The 17,750-nt window shown below is 41.8% G+C and overlaps 1 protein-coding gene across 1 annotated transcript in view; it reads left to right on the top strand.

The window, feature by feature from the left end:
- BRINP1 (BMP/retinoic acid inducible neural specific 1) overlaps positions 1–17,750 on the top strand; it is a 171,932-nt gene that overhangs the window by 130,046 nt on the left and 24,136 nt on the right. Inside the window, exons 6-7 of the mRNA XM_023628761.2 lie at positions 10,264–10,500; positions 15,012–15,234. Coding sequence (XP_023484529.1) covers positions 10,264–10,500; positions 15,012–15,234 — 460 coding nt within the window. The remainder of the gene's footprint in view (positions 1–10,263; positions 10,501–15,011; positions 15,235–17,750) is intronic.

The raw sequence follows: 17,750 nt of genomic DNA, 5'->3' as shown, positions 1-17,750 counted from the left end.
AGCAGTTTTATTTTTGCCTACCTACTATGATCTAGCACTGTGCTTGATATCTTGGAAAGAATGCAAAGATGTATAAGCAACAGTTATAGTCCTCAAGATCATAATTTGTAGCAGTGGATCCAAAACAAAATAAGTACTGAGATTAGTGGTTAAGACCTTTAGCATCATTGTTCTCTTAGGAAGTTTTTTAGATCGGTGTATTTTTTTGCTCAGATATGTCTGAGCATCTGTCTCATCACTACTGAGTCGAAGTTTAAATAGCTTCAGGTTTGAAGCTATAATGTTGGAAAAGATGACATAGGCCCTGCTCACGAAAGATAGCTCTAGAGAGGTGGAGCATGCTATGCATAGAGCAGAGAACGACAGTCTTCTCTGAAACGCATTCTGTCTAAATTCACTTTTATTCAAACACATTTACTGGGAGCCCACGAATGTGCTGGATGATAGAGCATTCAAGGAGCTCACAAACCAGGAGGAACATAAATATAAGCACACATGATATGATGTGTTATGTGTTCTATTAGAATATGAGATAAGTGCACGGTGCTTTTGGTTGCCAACAGAGGGAATGCCTGAGATTGCTGAAGGCCTCCAGGGAAGGCAACAGAAAACGGAATGAAGACAGGAAATGACATTAGTTGAACAACTATTATGTACTAAGAGCTTCGCATGTGTTATATAATTGATTTTGTTTCCAATTCATTGAGATATGGTTTACTACAGAAAAATTGACCCTTTTGAGTTGACCAGTTCTATGAGTTTGACAAACATGTCCAATCATGTCATCAAGATACAACCACAATCAAGATACAAAATTGTTCATTTAAATTTTACACCAGCCCTACAGTGGAAACTGAGAATCAGAGAAGTTATGCCTCTTGGTCGTAACTTCCCAAGTTCATGCAGTTAGTCAGAGCTGGAGCCAAAATTTGAACAAGGGAGAACTTAGCACATTAAGGGGACAAAGGCAGTGATGTGGCAGAATGTACCAAGGAAAGAGAAATAGGTTAGAGAGGAATTCGAGGACATCAGCTGATCTAGGTGGCAGGTAACATAAAGTCTTCTAGGCGTCAAGTTTGGTTTTTATCTTGAATTCAAAGAAGCAGCTTATATTTAAATTGAATCAGCCACTTTTTAAAGCTTCAAGGGTATTCACGCTTTATGTTGAAATTTTATGAAATTGAGGTTAAAATGTGTGTTGGCCTCCTTATACTTGGTGATTTCATAGTTTAGACCATATTCTCTTTTTCAAAGTTAAAATTGTCATTTATGAGTCTCCCTGCCCCTGATCCCTTTTGACAGTATAAATCCTCTTTATTTTTATTTATTCCTTTATTGTTTATCTCCCTCACTAAAAGGTAAGTTCCATGAGACCGGAGAGGAGCAAAATCTGTCATCTCAAAATATGCAACTTTGGCATATTGATTATTTTGAATTAAAGTTATTTAAGAAACAGTGAGGACAAGAAGGGACATTCTGACCCTCGTTTCTCCCCCTGAAATCAGGAAATAAATCTCCTGTGTGAAGGTACCCTCTGTGCACCAGGAGGAGGTAAAGAGACATTCTTATCACTAGAGACAGGGAATTCAGGGCTGAGAAGTCTGTGTCAAGAAACTCTGCTTGGTTTCTTCACTAATTACACCCCAAGCCTAAATTTTTTTGTCAATTTCTCACAAATTTGTTTCTGTGTCTAAAACATGTAAAAGCTTCCTGCGTTGGCCATTTCTTTAAGTCCCAGATCTATGAGACCTCTGTAAGCAGGAATTAAATTTGTTTTTATCCTGTTAATCTGCCTTGAGTCAATTTAATTATTAGACCCTCCAAAAGAACCTAGAAGGGTAGGGTGAAATTTTCGCATCCCCAATAAAAGCAAGGATTTTGGTTTCTACTTCTTTGCTCTTTCTCCAGAGCCTGGAAGAGTGCCTGGCACATAACAGATGCCTAATTGATCTTTGCTTAATAAATAAATAAACAACAGCACAGAGCAGACTCAGAGAAAATCAAGGTTGAAAGAATCTTAATGGTCAACTAGTACAGAGGCTAACAAACTTTTTCTGTAAAGAACCAGATGGTAAATGTTTCAGGATTTGTGGGCCACACAAAGTCTGTTACAATTTCTCAGTTCTTTCATTGTAATGTGATAGCAGCTATAGACAATACTTAAACAAATATGTGTGGCTGTGTTCCAATAAAATTAATTTGTGAAAATAGGCTTCAGGTCAGTTTGGCTCATGGGCAACAGTTTGCCAACTCCTGCATCTGTCTGTATAGGCTAGGTTATGCTGTGGTAACAAACAATCCCCAAATATCAGTGGTTGGCAAAAGTAAATGCTCATTTCTTACTGATGCTACATCATGGTCACAAGTCAATTGTGATTCTGCTCCTCTGGCGGCCTCTATATGGAACATTGCTTTTCTTGTGGTGATAAGAAAGAGAAACTGACGAACCCATGTGTTGGTTCTTTTGGCTTCATTTTGGAAGTTGCACACACCACTTATACTCACATTTCATTGGCCAAAATATGTCATGTGACTCCATCTGAGTTCAGAGAGTGGAGGTGTGTAATTTTTTCAAAAGGAGGACACTTGAGGAAAGGGCACTGAATATGAGTTAAAGATAACTCAGTCTACCACATGCCATTTGGATCTTTATAGCATTCCTAACATTTCAACTTCCAAATTCTGCTTGTATTCTTCCAACGATGAGGGGTTCTCTATCTCTAAGGCAACCTATTTCATCCCTCAAAACTTCTGATAGTGAAAAAGGTGTTAGTCTTATTGTGCTGAATTTCATTTACCTGTGTCTTTCATCCAAGGGTTCCAAGTCTACTCCTTAAGATCCTGCAGAATAGATGACGATATTTGAGAACACAAAAGGTTACTCTATCCAGAAGGGGGAGCCAGAACCCACTTACTTTTCCCCCAGGTAGTTACCTTTCTTCATTTCCCAGAGTGCAAATGACCCATCACACCGACAGGGCTGAACTTCTGAATGAGATCATAGCCTTTTTGCCCTTTCTGCACAGTTTCACCCAGTGAATTATCGTCTTATTTTCATTCCACTCCAATGAGCTGTCAGCGATGGATACTGTAATTCACAGCAATAGAAACACAAACAGATGGGTAATTGACCTGCATGCCTTCATTACACTGGAATTCAGAATGGCTGTTGGAGCAGTGAAGTCCTTTATCTGCCAGTCGGAAATCCCTGGGCTTTCACAAGGAAGGGGATCAGCCTGACTTTTTGCAAAAGGTGCAGTCCTCGTTGTTGCTCTCCCCGCCTTGTGCTTTTCATAAATGGACAGAATTTGACAAGCAGAACTTAGCAGGTACAGGAGAACAGCTGGGACTCCTATAGGGTTTAGAGGTATCTACAGGGGGCCACATTCTAATGCAAGAAACACATTTCTACTCAACCAAAATAGAGCCTGGATTTTTCTCTCTCCCTCTTAGCACTATAAGAGATCATACATTTATTATCTAATGAAATAGGTCAGAAAAGAGCAAATCCATAAAAAATACTAGTATGTTAGATAATTAGGATATAGAATAAAATAAAATATAGCTGAGCAAAAAAATCCAGGAAGATATATGGTTCTTGCCTTGAACAAGCCTTAGATGGATCCAAGGCATTCACGCACTAACCCATCTTTTCTCAAGATGTGCTGTCTGCATGGAACACTGTGGCTGCCCTTCTTTATCTATTAAGACCATGCATATGTTTCAAGAGTTGACTCACATTCCACACACATCACAGAATATTCCATAATTATTGTCTCTCATCTTATTTTCTTTCATCTTCATAATAGATCACTGACATTCAATATTTGAAATGTGTTTATGAAACACTTGCTATGTATTAGACATGATGCTACTTTTTGTGTTTTAATCATTGATTAAGGCCTTCATCTATAGTACTTGGATTTTGTGCTTTAGTTTTGAATCTCCAACTAGCGCCTCTGGGTCCTAAGAAGGCAATAAGCATCTCCTCCACCAATTCGTCATGTACTACTTTTGAAATAAGGAAAAAGAAGCTAAGAGTTCCTATCAGCAAAAGAGCAGGATTAGGGTCAGAGATGAAGGTTGGACTACAATCTTCAGATCTTAGGGGCACCTTCAGCTTTTGTTGTTTGTTTCTTCTCTTCCAGACATTAAATGTTGTAGAGCTCATTGAGCACAGTCACCTGAACCAGGTGCAATATCGACAATGCCCTTGAAGGTCTCCAGGGATCCAGTGTAGGGTTCCCTTGAAAGTTCTTCTGTTACTTTTGCATCCCCCTGTGGTTGAAACTCAACAACACAATGAGCCGTCATTTCTTTTTCTGAATCTTGGGTGTAACTTCCTGCCTGTAACAGACAAAGATCATTGAGCTTTGTAGCTGTGAGAAATGCTGTTCCTCTAAGTAGATGACAGATCTCTGCTCTATGTCATTCTTTTCTTCAGTTTTGATCTTCTCTGAGTCACTAGAACTCTTTCTTCTCTTCTCTAGGGAACTTGGAAGCAAACAAACAAACAAACAAAATGAACGTTACTCAGAAAGGAAGGTGATGGCTAAGTTGATTCTTAGTTGAAAGGAGTTCCATTGCTTGAGGCCTTTTACCATGCTGTTTCCACTTTCTAGATGACTCTTCCTGTGGATCTCTCATCCTCTAATTCCTGTTAATCCCTTAGGTCTCAGCCTAAATGCTGCTTCCTCTAGGAGAGCATCTTGGACTGCCCCTACACCATCCTGGGTTAGGTGTTCTTGCTCTGTGTTCCCTGAGCAACCTTGTGCTATTGGTAGAGCACTGGTCTCACTGTGTCCAAGCAGTTAGTTTACATGTCTGTCTCCTTCCAAAACTGTGAGGTCTGCAGCGAGTTGCCTGTCTTACTCACCCTGGTATCCATGACCCAGTGCCTGGCACATAGTAGGCCTTCAGCAATATATGTGGAAAAAAGGGAAGAGAGAAGGAGAGAAGAAAGGAAGGAAAGATGGAAAGAAGGAAGGAAGGAAGGAAAATTCACTGAAGTACAAACAATGCAATGATAAATAATGAAGACCTATGGTAATTAATATAATGCTATTAAAATAAAATGCACTCTTAGCATGTTTCTTACCAACCCAAGTGGGGCTACTCAAGGAGGATTTTTCTAAGAAATCTCAAGTTTGATCCAGGTAATGGATTATGTTTTGATATAGCATAAATGAGAGAACCTAGCACTTATTGGACACTTAATTATGTTAATGTCTTAATCTGCTTGGGCTGCTATAACAAAATGCTATAGACTGGCAGTCTAATAAGAAATATTTATTTCTTACAGTTCTATAGGCGGGAAAGTCTAAGATCAAGGGCCTGGCAGATTTGGTGTCTATAAAGGCATGCTCCTGGCTTGTAGACAGCTACGTTCTTGCTGTGTGCTCATATAGCCTTTCCTTGGTGTGTGCTCATGGAAAGAAAGAGAGAGAGACAGAGAGAGAGGGAGAGAGAGAGCGAGAGAGAGGGAGAGAGAGAGAGAGGGAGATAGAGAAAGAGAGGGAGAGAGAGAGAGAGAGATTTCTTGTCTCTTCCTCTTCTTGTAAGGGCACTAATCCTATTATGGGGTCCCCACCTTCATGACCTAATCTAAACCTAATCACCTCCCAATGATCCCACCTCCTAATACTATCACATTGGGCATTAGGGTTTCAACATATGAATTTGGGGGTGACACAAACATTCAGCTAATAATAGCCAGGTTCTTGCTTAAGTACTGTTGATGCCTTTTCTCCTCTTATTTATCATCACAACAGCCCTAAAAGGTGGTTATTGGGCTTTTAACCTCACAGGCAAGAAAACTGAGTTTCGAAGAGGTTAAGACATTCCCAGAGGCAGTTCTGCACCAGAGCTACCAAAGGGACCCTAAGCCAGGAGCTTGTCTCAGCTTCTGCACTTCTCCCTGGAGAGGTGGGAGGACCCTCAAGCGTTTCAGAACTCAGTCAGAATTCCTGGATTTGAGTCCTGAGTCCGTTACTTTAGTTATGCAGCTTTGGGCAGGTCACCTAACTTTTCAATTCTAACATCTTCTAAACCTAATGGGGCAACTTTCTTTTCACTTGGAATAAGAAAGAGAATAGTTCTTTTGTTAAATGAATGAATGCCTGGCGCCTGCATTGGGCTTGGCTGTAATTTACGCTCTGGGGGTCTATAGTGGACAGACAAGATCCTACTCTCCTAAAGTCTTCTTTTTAGTGGGAGAAATGGAAATAAAACCCCACGAAGACAAATTTATAAGATAATTTCAGTTAGTAAGGAATCCTATGAAGAAAACAGAAGAGGCATTTTAATTTGAGTAGTCTGGGAAAGTCCGGATTACAGGACATGAGAGCCATACAGAGATCTGGGCAAAGAATATTCTAGGTGCAGGAAAGGACAAGTGCGAAGACTGTAGGAAGAACATGACTGGCACTATGGGGGGACTGAGAACAGGGCAGGCTGCCTGATGTGTTCTGAGTAGAGAAGAGAATAGGAAGAGAAGAGAGGAAGAAAGAGGCAAGGAAATAGAGCCATCTTATCCTGTGACAGAGAAAGAATATCTCTGCACAAAAGACTGTATGTAAGTGCCAAAAATATTGTGAGATGTTATGTGCTGAAGGTGAGGTGGGAGGAAAGACTGAGGAAGATGGGGCAAAAATCAGGAAAAAAGAAGAAAGATGGCACGGGTATTCCCACATCTACACTGCCCACTCACTCTGAGGAACATTAAAACATTTCGTTTTAAAGTATAACAAGATTTTTTTTTAAAGTATAATGAGATTGGGGGGGAAATATTCCATATGTTCAGCGTGGGTGAGTTGTGTTCAAGTGAAACTCTTGACTATTCCCTTCCTGGGTTTTGTGAGGCAAAATTTATATGCTTGGTAATAATGGTGGCCTTATTTTCTCTCTCTCTCATTTTCCCAGTTTTCCTTTCTCTGTGTGTATGTGTCTCTGGGAACTATGGGGACAGAATATTCCCCCCCAGCCGGCAGCTGTATATCTTTCAAACAGTAGTTCCACAGGCCAAATCCCCCTCCAAATTATTTATGACTCCCATTGAAGCCGGCAGGATTCAGGCGCCGATCTAGGAGGTCAGCAATGGGCCTCTTTGTTGGACACAGGTCATCAGGAGACAACTCAGGCGGTGACTGCTCTGTGAACCTCCGCTGCCGTAGAAATGGTTATGTAACTTTAAACAGTAATGACATTTTGCAGAAAAGTGCTTTTTAATTGCTATGTCTTCATTATTCTCTTTCAAATTTGCCCAGGAGATTCTGCCTCAGAGACAGCTCGGCATGTTCTGAGTTTCCATTTTTAAAGAGCAGCCAGTTTTGTGTTTCAGCTGCTCCCAGAAACCCCTCAACCCCTAACTTCATCTGTTTTCAGTTGCATTAAATGGGGTAGGTAATACTGCCTTTTGTATCCTTGCCAAATGGAGAAATGATTTGATGCAATTTTCTAAAAATGCTCTCCTCAAATTCCTTTTGGGCTGGGACCAAGAATAGAATATTTTATCCCCTACAAAAGGAAGAAAGAAAACGATGAGCAAGCTAGAAAAATAGGCCTGAGAGTATAGTCTATAGAGTTCCTTTAAGCAACAGAAAACCCCAATCCATAGACTCAGATGCCTATAGGGGATTGGGATCAGCTAAAAATAAATTTTGCTTTGGAAGTGAAAATGGTGATACAGATAAAATAACTCAAGAATGGCTACTCTGAAAGAATTATAGACTAGGCTTAGAAGGGACTTTACTGTTTGATTTGTTCTGCCCCACAATTTGGTACTTGTATCATACTCCGGGACTGTAGCTCTTGAGTGAGAAATCACTTAAACTCATATAGACCATTTGCTCATTAGTGTGGAGCTCACCTAGCCTTTCAGGGACTATTGCCCAAGCTATACAGCTCTATGTTAGAACATCTTTCATGCATATTGACACAGGATCTGCCTTCCTGAATAGCCTCCCACCAGTGCTGGTTCCACAGACATAGAATACTAAACCCTACTTCTTGTGGAAGCTCTCCAAATGTCAGAACATTGCCTTCTGAATATTATCTCTTTCGGCTAAACACTCGCAGCTATTGTTCCTTCATTTATCCTGAAGTTTCTGTTGAAACTTTAAAAAAGTTGAATCAGAAGAGTGGCATCGTTGTCATCATCACCATCAAAAATAGGAATAAATGCATTTATTTTTTACTTGCTATGTGCCAGGAAGTGTTCTAGACAGTTTGCAGGAAATCTTTCACTTAGTCTTCTCAACAACTCTCTAATGTAGGTACTAAAAGTATCTCCATGTTAGAGAAGAGAAAATGGAGCCTTAGAGAGATAGGATAGCTTGCTTGAGATGACTTAAGTAGTAAGTACAGGAGCCTGACTCTGGTAATGCCCAGCTCCTAACTACTGTGTCATGGTTTCCTACCATAAGGCATGCTGGAGGCACAGTCTTCTTTCCCACAATGTCCCTCTGAACATAGTCTTTTTCAGCTGCCATATGAAGACAGGTTGAAATGATGGAGCTTCATTTTTTGTTTTTTGACAGATTTTATTTTTCCTTTTTCTCCCCAAAGCCCCCTCGTACACAGCTGTGTATTTTTAGTTGCGGGCCCTTCCAGTGGTGGCGTGTGGGATGCCGCCTCAGAATGGCTTGATGAGCAGTGCCATGTCCACACTCAGGATCCGAACGGGCGAAACCCCGGGGGCCACCAAAGCAGAGCTCGTGAACTTAACCACTTGGCCACAGGGCTGGCCCCTCATTAAAAAAAAAAAAAAAAAAAAATTTGGAGACAAGTAAGGGAAAGATAAAAATCTAGAAACACAACTGTGAAGTAGAAAGTGAGAGAAATGCTGACATTATTCAGCAAATCCCTGCTAAGTAAGATTAGGGGGTGTCCTTGAAGCATGAATGAGAAAAAAGTATAATCCAAATAACACAGTTTCCCTTTACCCAGTGGGTTGTAAAACCATTACCCCCATATTCATTAGTGGCTGAACCTGGTAGCTCCAAATGAGGTGGCGAGAGATGTCCCATGCGAAGGTGCTTTAATGAATTCATTTATCCCATAGTCCTCCTCCTCTCTGGGTACCACAGGCAATAGCTTGTTATGCTGACATTTGAAAGGTACGAGAATAGTGCTTATGCCCAGATAAATCCTTCACCATCATTGGTTTTCAGCATTAAGACTTTGATTATTTAAGTATAGAAAAAGGGTCATGAGATATGGTCAAGAGGGCTCTATAACTATGGGTTAGTCACTTGCCCTCAGTGGGCTGTGACTTCATTTTTAAGCAAAGAAGAGAAAATTAAGTATCTCTGATATAATTCTAAACTGATATTTTATTTTTTATGATACAATGGTCCTATTATTTATATCATTCTTATCCTTGAAAACTACTAAAGTCTCACCATTATCCACAAGATAAAGCCCAAATTCCTTAGCATATGGTAAAGTCCTTTGTACTCTGACATCTGCCCCTTTCTAAAGCTTTTTCTTCTGCAACACTGCACTCCTACCCTTCCAAATTCATTTCATTCACCAGCAACTCCCAGACACATTCTGTCTTTGTTCTTGCTGTTTCTCTCTGTAGAATGTACTTCCTGCTCTTTTTACATGATGATCTCTTATTCACTCTTCAACCAGCCAAATATCATCTCCTCTACAAAGGTTTCCTTGCCATCCAAGCAATGTTATTTGCAGTCTTCTGCTGTCTGGTTGCCTCACATGGCCATTCTGCTGTAGGTCTATAAAGCTGTGTTGTGATGATGTGTGTCCATGACTATCCCTGCTGATTATATTGTAAACTCCCCAAGGACAAGGATCATGTCTTTTTTTATCTCTGTAGACCTAGCGCCTAGCTCAGGGCTTGAGCTTCATAAATAGGGTTCATAAATATTTGAAGAAAGGAAAAAGAAAAAAATGGAAATAAGGAAAAATAAACAATAATCTTGTGCTTTCAAGAAAGGTTTTCTCCAAAAATAGGAAAAGTATATACCAGGTCTGGCTCTAGCTTCAGTCCTAATATAACAGAAGAGAGTATGCATTTCAGAGATGGCCAAGGTCATGACCTGAGAAGTTTAAGTAAAAGCGGCATAACTGGAAGCCTCGCTGATTACGCCCTGTCTGGATATAGGCAGGCCCAGAGATATTTTGGTTACAATAAGCAGGGAGAAAGCTAACAGTTTTGGGTTCCTACGCATCACCTTTCAGAACTGTTAATGAAACACCTTTTTTAACCTTTCTATTTCCCTTCTTGCTATTCTCAAACAGGTCTTCAGATAATCTTCCCTCAGTATCTGCAAGAGAAGTTTGTCCAGTCGGCCTTGAGCTACATCATGTGCAATGGAGAGGGGGAATATGTGTGCCAGAACAGCCAGTGTAGATGTCAGTGTGCGGAGGAGTTCCCACAGTGCAACTGCCCCATCACCGACATCCAGATCATGGAGTACACCCTGGCCAACATGGCCAAGTCTTGGGCCGAAGCTTATAAGGACCTGGAGAATTCAGGTAGAGAGCCTAACTGAGTACTACTGCATGAATGGCCCTGAGCCAAGTCTAGAAAAGGAACCTGTCTCTCTGGAATTAGGACTTCTAAGAGGGGATATTCAGTGACCTCCAACTCTTTCCCTTTGGAGGGTCCAGAGCCAGGTCTATTAGCTGGCATGGAGTAGGCACTCAATGAATCTCCACTGAATGGAATAATGAATAGGATAATCAAGTTTGTGGTCCTATGATGTATTGTCTCTCTTGCACTCAGAAGACAGAGGAAGTAATGCCACATAGCACATAGGAAGCCTCTGGAGAGTGGAGAGTCAAAGGTAGTTGTGTTGATTCCTGAGTCTGTATGTGTGTATGTGTGTGTTTGTCTGTCTGTCTGTCTCTCTAAATAAACAAGCACATATATATTTGTTAATATGTATTTGTGTATGCATATAGATATAGATATAGATATCCAAAGAATTCATCGACTGTCAAAGCTGTAAGTCACTTTTCAGGTAAATTAGCTATTTCCTGATTTTCATGGTTAAGAAAAATGAATTTCAGGGGAAGAAAGTGAGTCACCCAAGGCCATAAAGTGGGTAAAGTACAAAGTTGGATCCCTGTCTTCATGGAGCTCCTAGTTAATGGCAAAGCCAAGGATTAATCAGATAACCATGCACATAATTGTGATGTTTTAATCATATGTGTGTAAAGAATGAGAAGCTACTGTGAGCAAATCATATAGAGTTGGAGGTTGATGTGATTAGGAGAGTCAGGAGAGGCCACCTTGAGGAAGAGCACAAGTCTAACATCTGACTTTGGTGCAGAGATCAGATGGTGAGTGAGGGTAGACCAGTGGGAGGCCATCACAAGGCACCTAGGAGAGAGGTGACTGTGATGTGGGTTAGGATAATGGCAGAGGTAGTGCAAATGGGAAACGTGCAGAGATGCCGAGGTATTTAGGAGGAAAAAGTAGCAGAGTGTGATGTTAAACTGGCTATGAGAGTTAAAGGAAAGAGTATTGAGATGCTATCCAAGAACTTCTTTTTGGTATGTTTGTTAGACAATTTGATGGATGTTGGTACCATTCACTGAGCTAGAACGCCCTAGCAGGTTTGGAAAGAAGACAGTGTACTCCGTTTCGGACATGAAAAAGTTGGGAATCCTTTAGACTGCCAAGAAGAGATGCCAAGTAGATACTTGGCATATAATATGTGCTCAGATATCTGTTAAATAAATGGACATATGTATAGAGTATTACTGTTTTTAAAACAACTTTATATTCCTTAAATCTATTATAACAACTACATTAGAGTAAGTGGTGATATTCCTGTATTATAGACAAGGGAGGGTGCCAAGACCCAGCATCTTCCCCAGGGTGACATAGTTAGTAAATTACAGTCAGTAATGGAATCCCTGATTCCAAATCCAATGCCCATAGCAGCTTTTTTAACTTATTAATTCTACTTTACCACCCCCTTCCAGGCCTCAGTTCCCTCATCTGATAAATGAGAGGACATGTTTGTGTTTTTAATATTTGAATTTATTTAAATCTTTAGCCAAGAAACCCTTTGATCAAACAAAATCGTACCTTGGAGCGAGCGTGTACCACAGATAAAAGCTGAGCTCTATTGAGCTATGTTTGAAAACCACCGGTTTCCATGAACTCCAGGCCCCCAACCAGCTCTGGGAGCACATGATTCATCAGTGATTCTGCTCTCACAGGGTCATGCAGCTCAGCGGCTGTGGACGCCTTATGAACCTGCACCCATTAGTCCATTTAAAATCCTGGAAATTCATAAAAGAGAGAGCTTCGTGATGGAAATGTATTATGATGATGATTTGGCCTCAAACAAAAGAAGCATTTGGTAAAATGCTTTTGCAAAGAGATTCTACTGATTGCTAAAAAGCAGAGGGGAAGGGAGGCTGTGTGCACAAGCAGTAGGGATCTTTAGTATATAATCCTTATTCCCGAGGAAGAGAAAGCACTTTGAGTAGATGAGTGGGTGAGTGAGGAAACACGGAAAGCAGAGATGCTGCCGAGTAAGCTGAAGAGGCCACGGAAATGATTTATGTGTCATGCTTTCTCCCATAAGAGCATACATTTGCTCTAGATATCCACTATGTACCTATTTGAAAAGGTTTTATCCATTAAGACAAACCCATCCTGCATCCATGTATATGTGGCTTGTGCATGTGCATTTTTCTTCTTTTCTTTTTCAACCTGTAACCTTAACGATTCAGTACCAGGTAATCTGGAGAGATTCGTGACCAGCCAAAGGTAAAAGCCATTCACTCCTTGTTGGCTCTGGAGTGTCGCTGGACAAATAGGACCTAGTGGAGCAGGCCCTGTGGCTAAGTGGTTAAGCTCATGTGCTCTGCTTTGATGGCCTGGGGTTTGCTGGTTTGGATCCTGGGTGCAGATCTAAACATTACTCATCAAGCCATGCTGTGGCAGTGCCCCACATAGAAGACCTAGAATGACCTACAACTAGGATATATAACTAGGTACTGGGGCTTTGCGGAGAAAAGAAACATAGGGCCTAGTTTACTCACCCAGATGGGGGTCTACACTTCTTTATTGGGAGGGAACCCTTCTACTTTTAATCAAGAAAGTTAACTCGTTTTAACTTTTAAATTATACTTTCTTATCTGACCCAAATTTGAGTTCATTGAAAGGACTGTTATCTTCTTCAAAGTCAGAAGAGCCTCCTACAAGAGGAGCTGCATGTCTTCCACAGGAGGAGATTGGGGCTGGCCAAAGCTGCAGAGTCATCAGGGCCAGTGTGCTGCCTCCAGCCAGCTCACTGAGTAAACCAGTCAGCGCAGACATGTGTTATCCTTTCAATCCTAGGCTACCATCCATTGAGCACCTTCTGTATACTGGGAACTATTCAGGCAGGTGCCGTCCTATGTCCCCCTCTCAACTTTCGGATTAGATGCTATTATACCTATTTCACAAAAGGGGGAACTGAGGCATTGAGAGAAAAAACCTATCACACAGCTGTTCAGTGGTTGAAACACAATTTGAACTCATGTGCGTCTGACTGTCTATAATGAAGTACCTGAGGTTTTCTAGGAGTCAGAGATTCCTGTTTCCAGCACCTTTTATTTCTTTCTTTCTCCCAACACACTGATCCTCTTTATGTGTTGAGAGTAAGTATAGTAGGCAAAGTACAAGCATAGGATTCAGAGCCAGTCTAGAGTCCTAATTCTACCATTCACTGGCTGTGTGACCTTGGGAAGTTAATTAACTTCTCTGTGCCCTAGTTTCTATACAAGGAGGGGCTAAAAGTACTCACCTTGTAGGTTTGCTATAAATTCATTTGTATGTATTAAGTGTCGAAGAATGAGTCTAGTGCTTATCAAGAGCTATGTAAGCATTTTTCTTTTACTAAAATGAATGCCTAATGTACCTGAAATTTCCTTGTAGTTTTTATAACATGAAGTGAAAGGCTTAAGCTGCATATGTGTGTGTGTGTGTGTGTGTGTGCGCGCGTATACATATTTAATCCAACCATTTAGGCTTTCTTTCGTGCAAAATGATCAAGGCTTTAATTCTGTAATTTTCCAAACAGTTGTAGGGGAGCCTGTCAGGGGGATATGTATTAGATCAGAAAACAACAGCTCGGGTTTTAGTCCTACCTCTTGTCACTCATGGGCTATTCTACCTTCAGAAAATTCTTTTTCCACTTTGGGCTTCAGTTTCCCTATACGTGGAACAAGAAAGCTGACCTAGATAATTTCCAAGGCTGTGTCAAGTTGTAGCACATGCTGAAACTCAGCATCACAACCTGAGGCAGAAACCTTCACCCAGGAGACCCACGAGTTGGTCCCCATCTCTTAAACTGGAGTTTCCCAAAATGTGGCATGACATAAGCTGGTGCACACATACAACTTCAAATAAGACTGGGTCACACAGTGGGGAGGTTGATCCATTTCAGTTCTCTGTCAAACCTGCAGATTACATTAAAAAGAACACTTCAGTTGGTGCTAAGATGCGTTCAACACCTCTCTATCACACGCTTCTCTCCTATATTTCAAAGTGAGAGCAGGCCCAGGGGTTTGATCATTGAACAGGCAACAATATCTGGCTAGAATTTATTACTATTGTTTCTATCATACTTACTTTTACAGCTCCCATTCTCCTGAAGTTATGTGATAGTCGTTTTCTATGTAGAATTGAAGGAAAATTTGGTTTAATTGATTCTAAGTAAACATACATACAAGTATATGCGAATATCATTAGCAAGTTGGTGTACACATGACAGAAGTTTGAGGATCCCTGTCTTCAACAAGATCACAAGATGCAGGTCCGGTCCTGAGGTAGCCAAGTAAAAGAACCTTCACTGAAAACACAACGGTGTTTGCACTGCCTAGTAAGAGCAGAGCAGGCGAGTGCCCTGTTCTATGGGCCTTGAACAAGTTAGTTTTATTTGCAAGGCTGCTTTATCAGCAGGTGGGGCTGAGCATTTGGGGCAACTTCAGATTGGGGCTGTCATGCTCAGCCCTTCTCTCTTGGCCTTGTCTCTTGCTAGATGAGTTTAAATCGTTCATGAAGCGTCTCCCCAGCAACCACTTCCTGACCATCGGGAGCATCCATCAGCACTGGGGCAACGACTGGGACCTGCAGAACCGCTACAAGCTCCTGCAGAGCGCCACTGAGGCCCAAAGGCAAAAGATCCAACGCACCGCCCGCAAGCTCTTCGGCCTCAGTGTCCGCTGCCGCCATAATCCCAACCACCAGCTGCCTAGAGAGAGGTAAGTGCTGCCACCAGCTACCATCTCTGCAGGCTCGGACCTGGGGCTAGCTTGCGTTCACTTGTTGCAGAGGGAAATGCAATGAGGATGATGCATTTTGAGGTGGTAAGCAAGGCCTTGTGTGGTCCAGACCAACAGTTTTCTGGATCATCTCTGGCTTCTCCCATAATGGCTCCGGCTGCACTGGATTTATCAATGTTTCCTGAACATATCTGGGACTTTCAGCCTCTGAGATCTGTCTGATCCATCTGAGAAGAGGAGCTAACAATAGCCCTGACTGCTATATGACATTTTCTGGTTGCTTAAAATGTATTATCTATTTAATTAAAATTATTTGGCAAGGCAGATTTTGGTTTCCCTATCTTAGTGGTAAAGAAACTGGGTTAACTGATTAATCAATCAACTATTTACTGAGGGCCTTTGATCAGGGCCTGGAGCATACTGAAGTAAAGGGACTCCTACCATGAAAAATTTAAGGAGGCACTCCCTCAGCAGATCAAGTGAGTGTGGGGTCCTCACCTGAGAATGAGATCCCCCTTAAATGCCTAGCTGGTTGCTTGCCCTGCCCCTAGTCCCAGCCCTGCCCTTGAGGTGTTGTGACGGATGGCAGAGAATACAGGGGTGAACAAGAGAGACAGGGCCTGTGCTTTCACAGAACTTAGGGTTTATTTACCCTCTCAGGAACCCACAGGGAAAGAGCCAGAATTCAAATTCAGGTCTTTCAGACTCCTTTCTCCCAGGGTATTTTTGGGCTGCGTCTGAGAGTTTTCTGTAGTGACGCCTCTTGGGCTTCCATGAGGGTATCACAGGAGAGCAGGAAAGCAGGCTTGGGGCCTCTCCACCCTGCTTCAGCCAGAACAGCTATGCTTTCATCCATTCATCTATTTTGTATTTGGGGGTTCTGCATTCAGTTTTATTCAAAGAAAATGTATCTACCCTTAAAAAGACTGGGACTAAGGCCCATTCGCTTAGATTTTATGTCAGCCACATGCTTATATACATGATTGTTACCCCCGTTGTTCAAACCAGAACACTGAAGCTTAGAGAGTCAAGCAATCGGTGCAAAACTAAAGGCAAAACTACAGGATAAGTCAGTGGTTCGCAACTGGAGGTGATTTTGTCCCCAGGGAATATTTAGAAATGTCTGAAGACATTTTTGACTGTCATAACTGATGTGAAGGTGCTATTGAAGAAATAGAAGAATGATCTGTACCCCAAATCAATGGTGCTGAGGTTTGGAGACCCTGATGTACGAAGAGACAAGACGCCTCCTGACTCTATGATGCTGAATACTGTGTTCTCAATCCCACTGCTCTATAGCACTCAACATTTAAAAACCCCTGTAGTCTTCTAAGCAGTCTCCCTCCAACCCAACCACCCCCCATCCACGCACTCATTCCCCTCTCATTTTTCTAGCCTCCTATCAAATGCTGCCTCCTTCATGAAGTCTTTCCTGATTGCCCTGGACAATAGGTCCTGTTAATCTAAAACCCCTGTCTCAGTCAGCATATTTTCCTCTCTTTTCCCCATTGTGAAACAGTCTCCTTGTATCCTTTCCACGCTTGTCTCTGTCTTCCCCATTTCCTCCAACTCCGAGCCCACTGCCTTGAACCTAGTTTGTGATAATTATTTTGTGAATCATCTAGAATTCTTCTACAAGTTGCTTACTTGTTGCAATTCTGCAGAACCAGGGACTAGGAAAGAGGTCCAGTCAGAAAATGGCTGCCTCGTCATCTGCCACAGATTCCCAGACTGCCACCAAGAGTGAGTGTCTGAAGTAGATTCCATTTAGATCCATTAAGCATCTGTCCTGTGACCTGTGTCTGCCATTGGTGGAGATTCAGAAATGAGCACAGGAAATAATGCTGTGAAAGATGTCTTTTGGAGAAGGATTTACGTTGGCAATCAGGAAAAGCTCACCATACGTATATATTAACCTGCGGGGCTGCCAGAGCAAAGTACCACAGACAACAGAAATTTGTTTTCTCACAGTTCCAGAGTCTGGAAGTCTGAGAGATTGAGGTGTACACGGGTTTGATTTCTTCTGAGGCCTCTCTCCTTGCCTTGTAGATGACCGTCTTCTCCCTGTGTCTTCGCATGGCCTTTCCTCTGTTCCTGTCTGTCTCCTAATCCCCTCTTCTCGTAAGGACACCAGTCCTATTGGGTTAGGGCTCACCTCAATGACCTCATTTTAACTTAGTTACCTCTTTAAAGACTCTATCTCCAAATAGAGGCACTTTCTGAGGTACTGAGGTGAGGACTTGAACATATTATTTTTGAGGGGATATAATTCAGACTAGACACCATAAAAGGTTCCTTTTGACTCAATCTTTAGTCGAGAAACTGTGCATCCCCAGGACTGACCACACTGGAAGCAAATCCGGTGGTGAAGGGTAACATTTAACCATTACCAGACTTTAAACAGATGTATCTGTCAATTTAGCTAGTTGTCACCGCAGAGAATGAAGTGGAGCATCCAAAGGCCCAAAGACCCTGGGTAGACACATTAAAGGAGA

Source organism: Equus caballus, chromosome 25, assembly GCF_041296265.1.
Source record: "Equus caballus isolate H_3958 breed thoroughbred chromosome 25, TB-T2T, whole genome shotgun sequence".
NCBI classification, from domain to species: domain Eukaryota; kingdom Metazoa; phylum Chordata; class Mammalia; order Perissodactyla; family Equidae; genus Equus; species Equus caballus.
The sequence above is the reverse complement of the archived record's forward strand: the minus strand, read 5'-3'. Positions and strand labels throughout refer to the sequence as shown.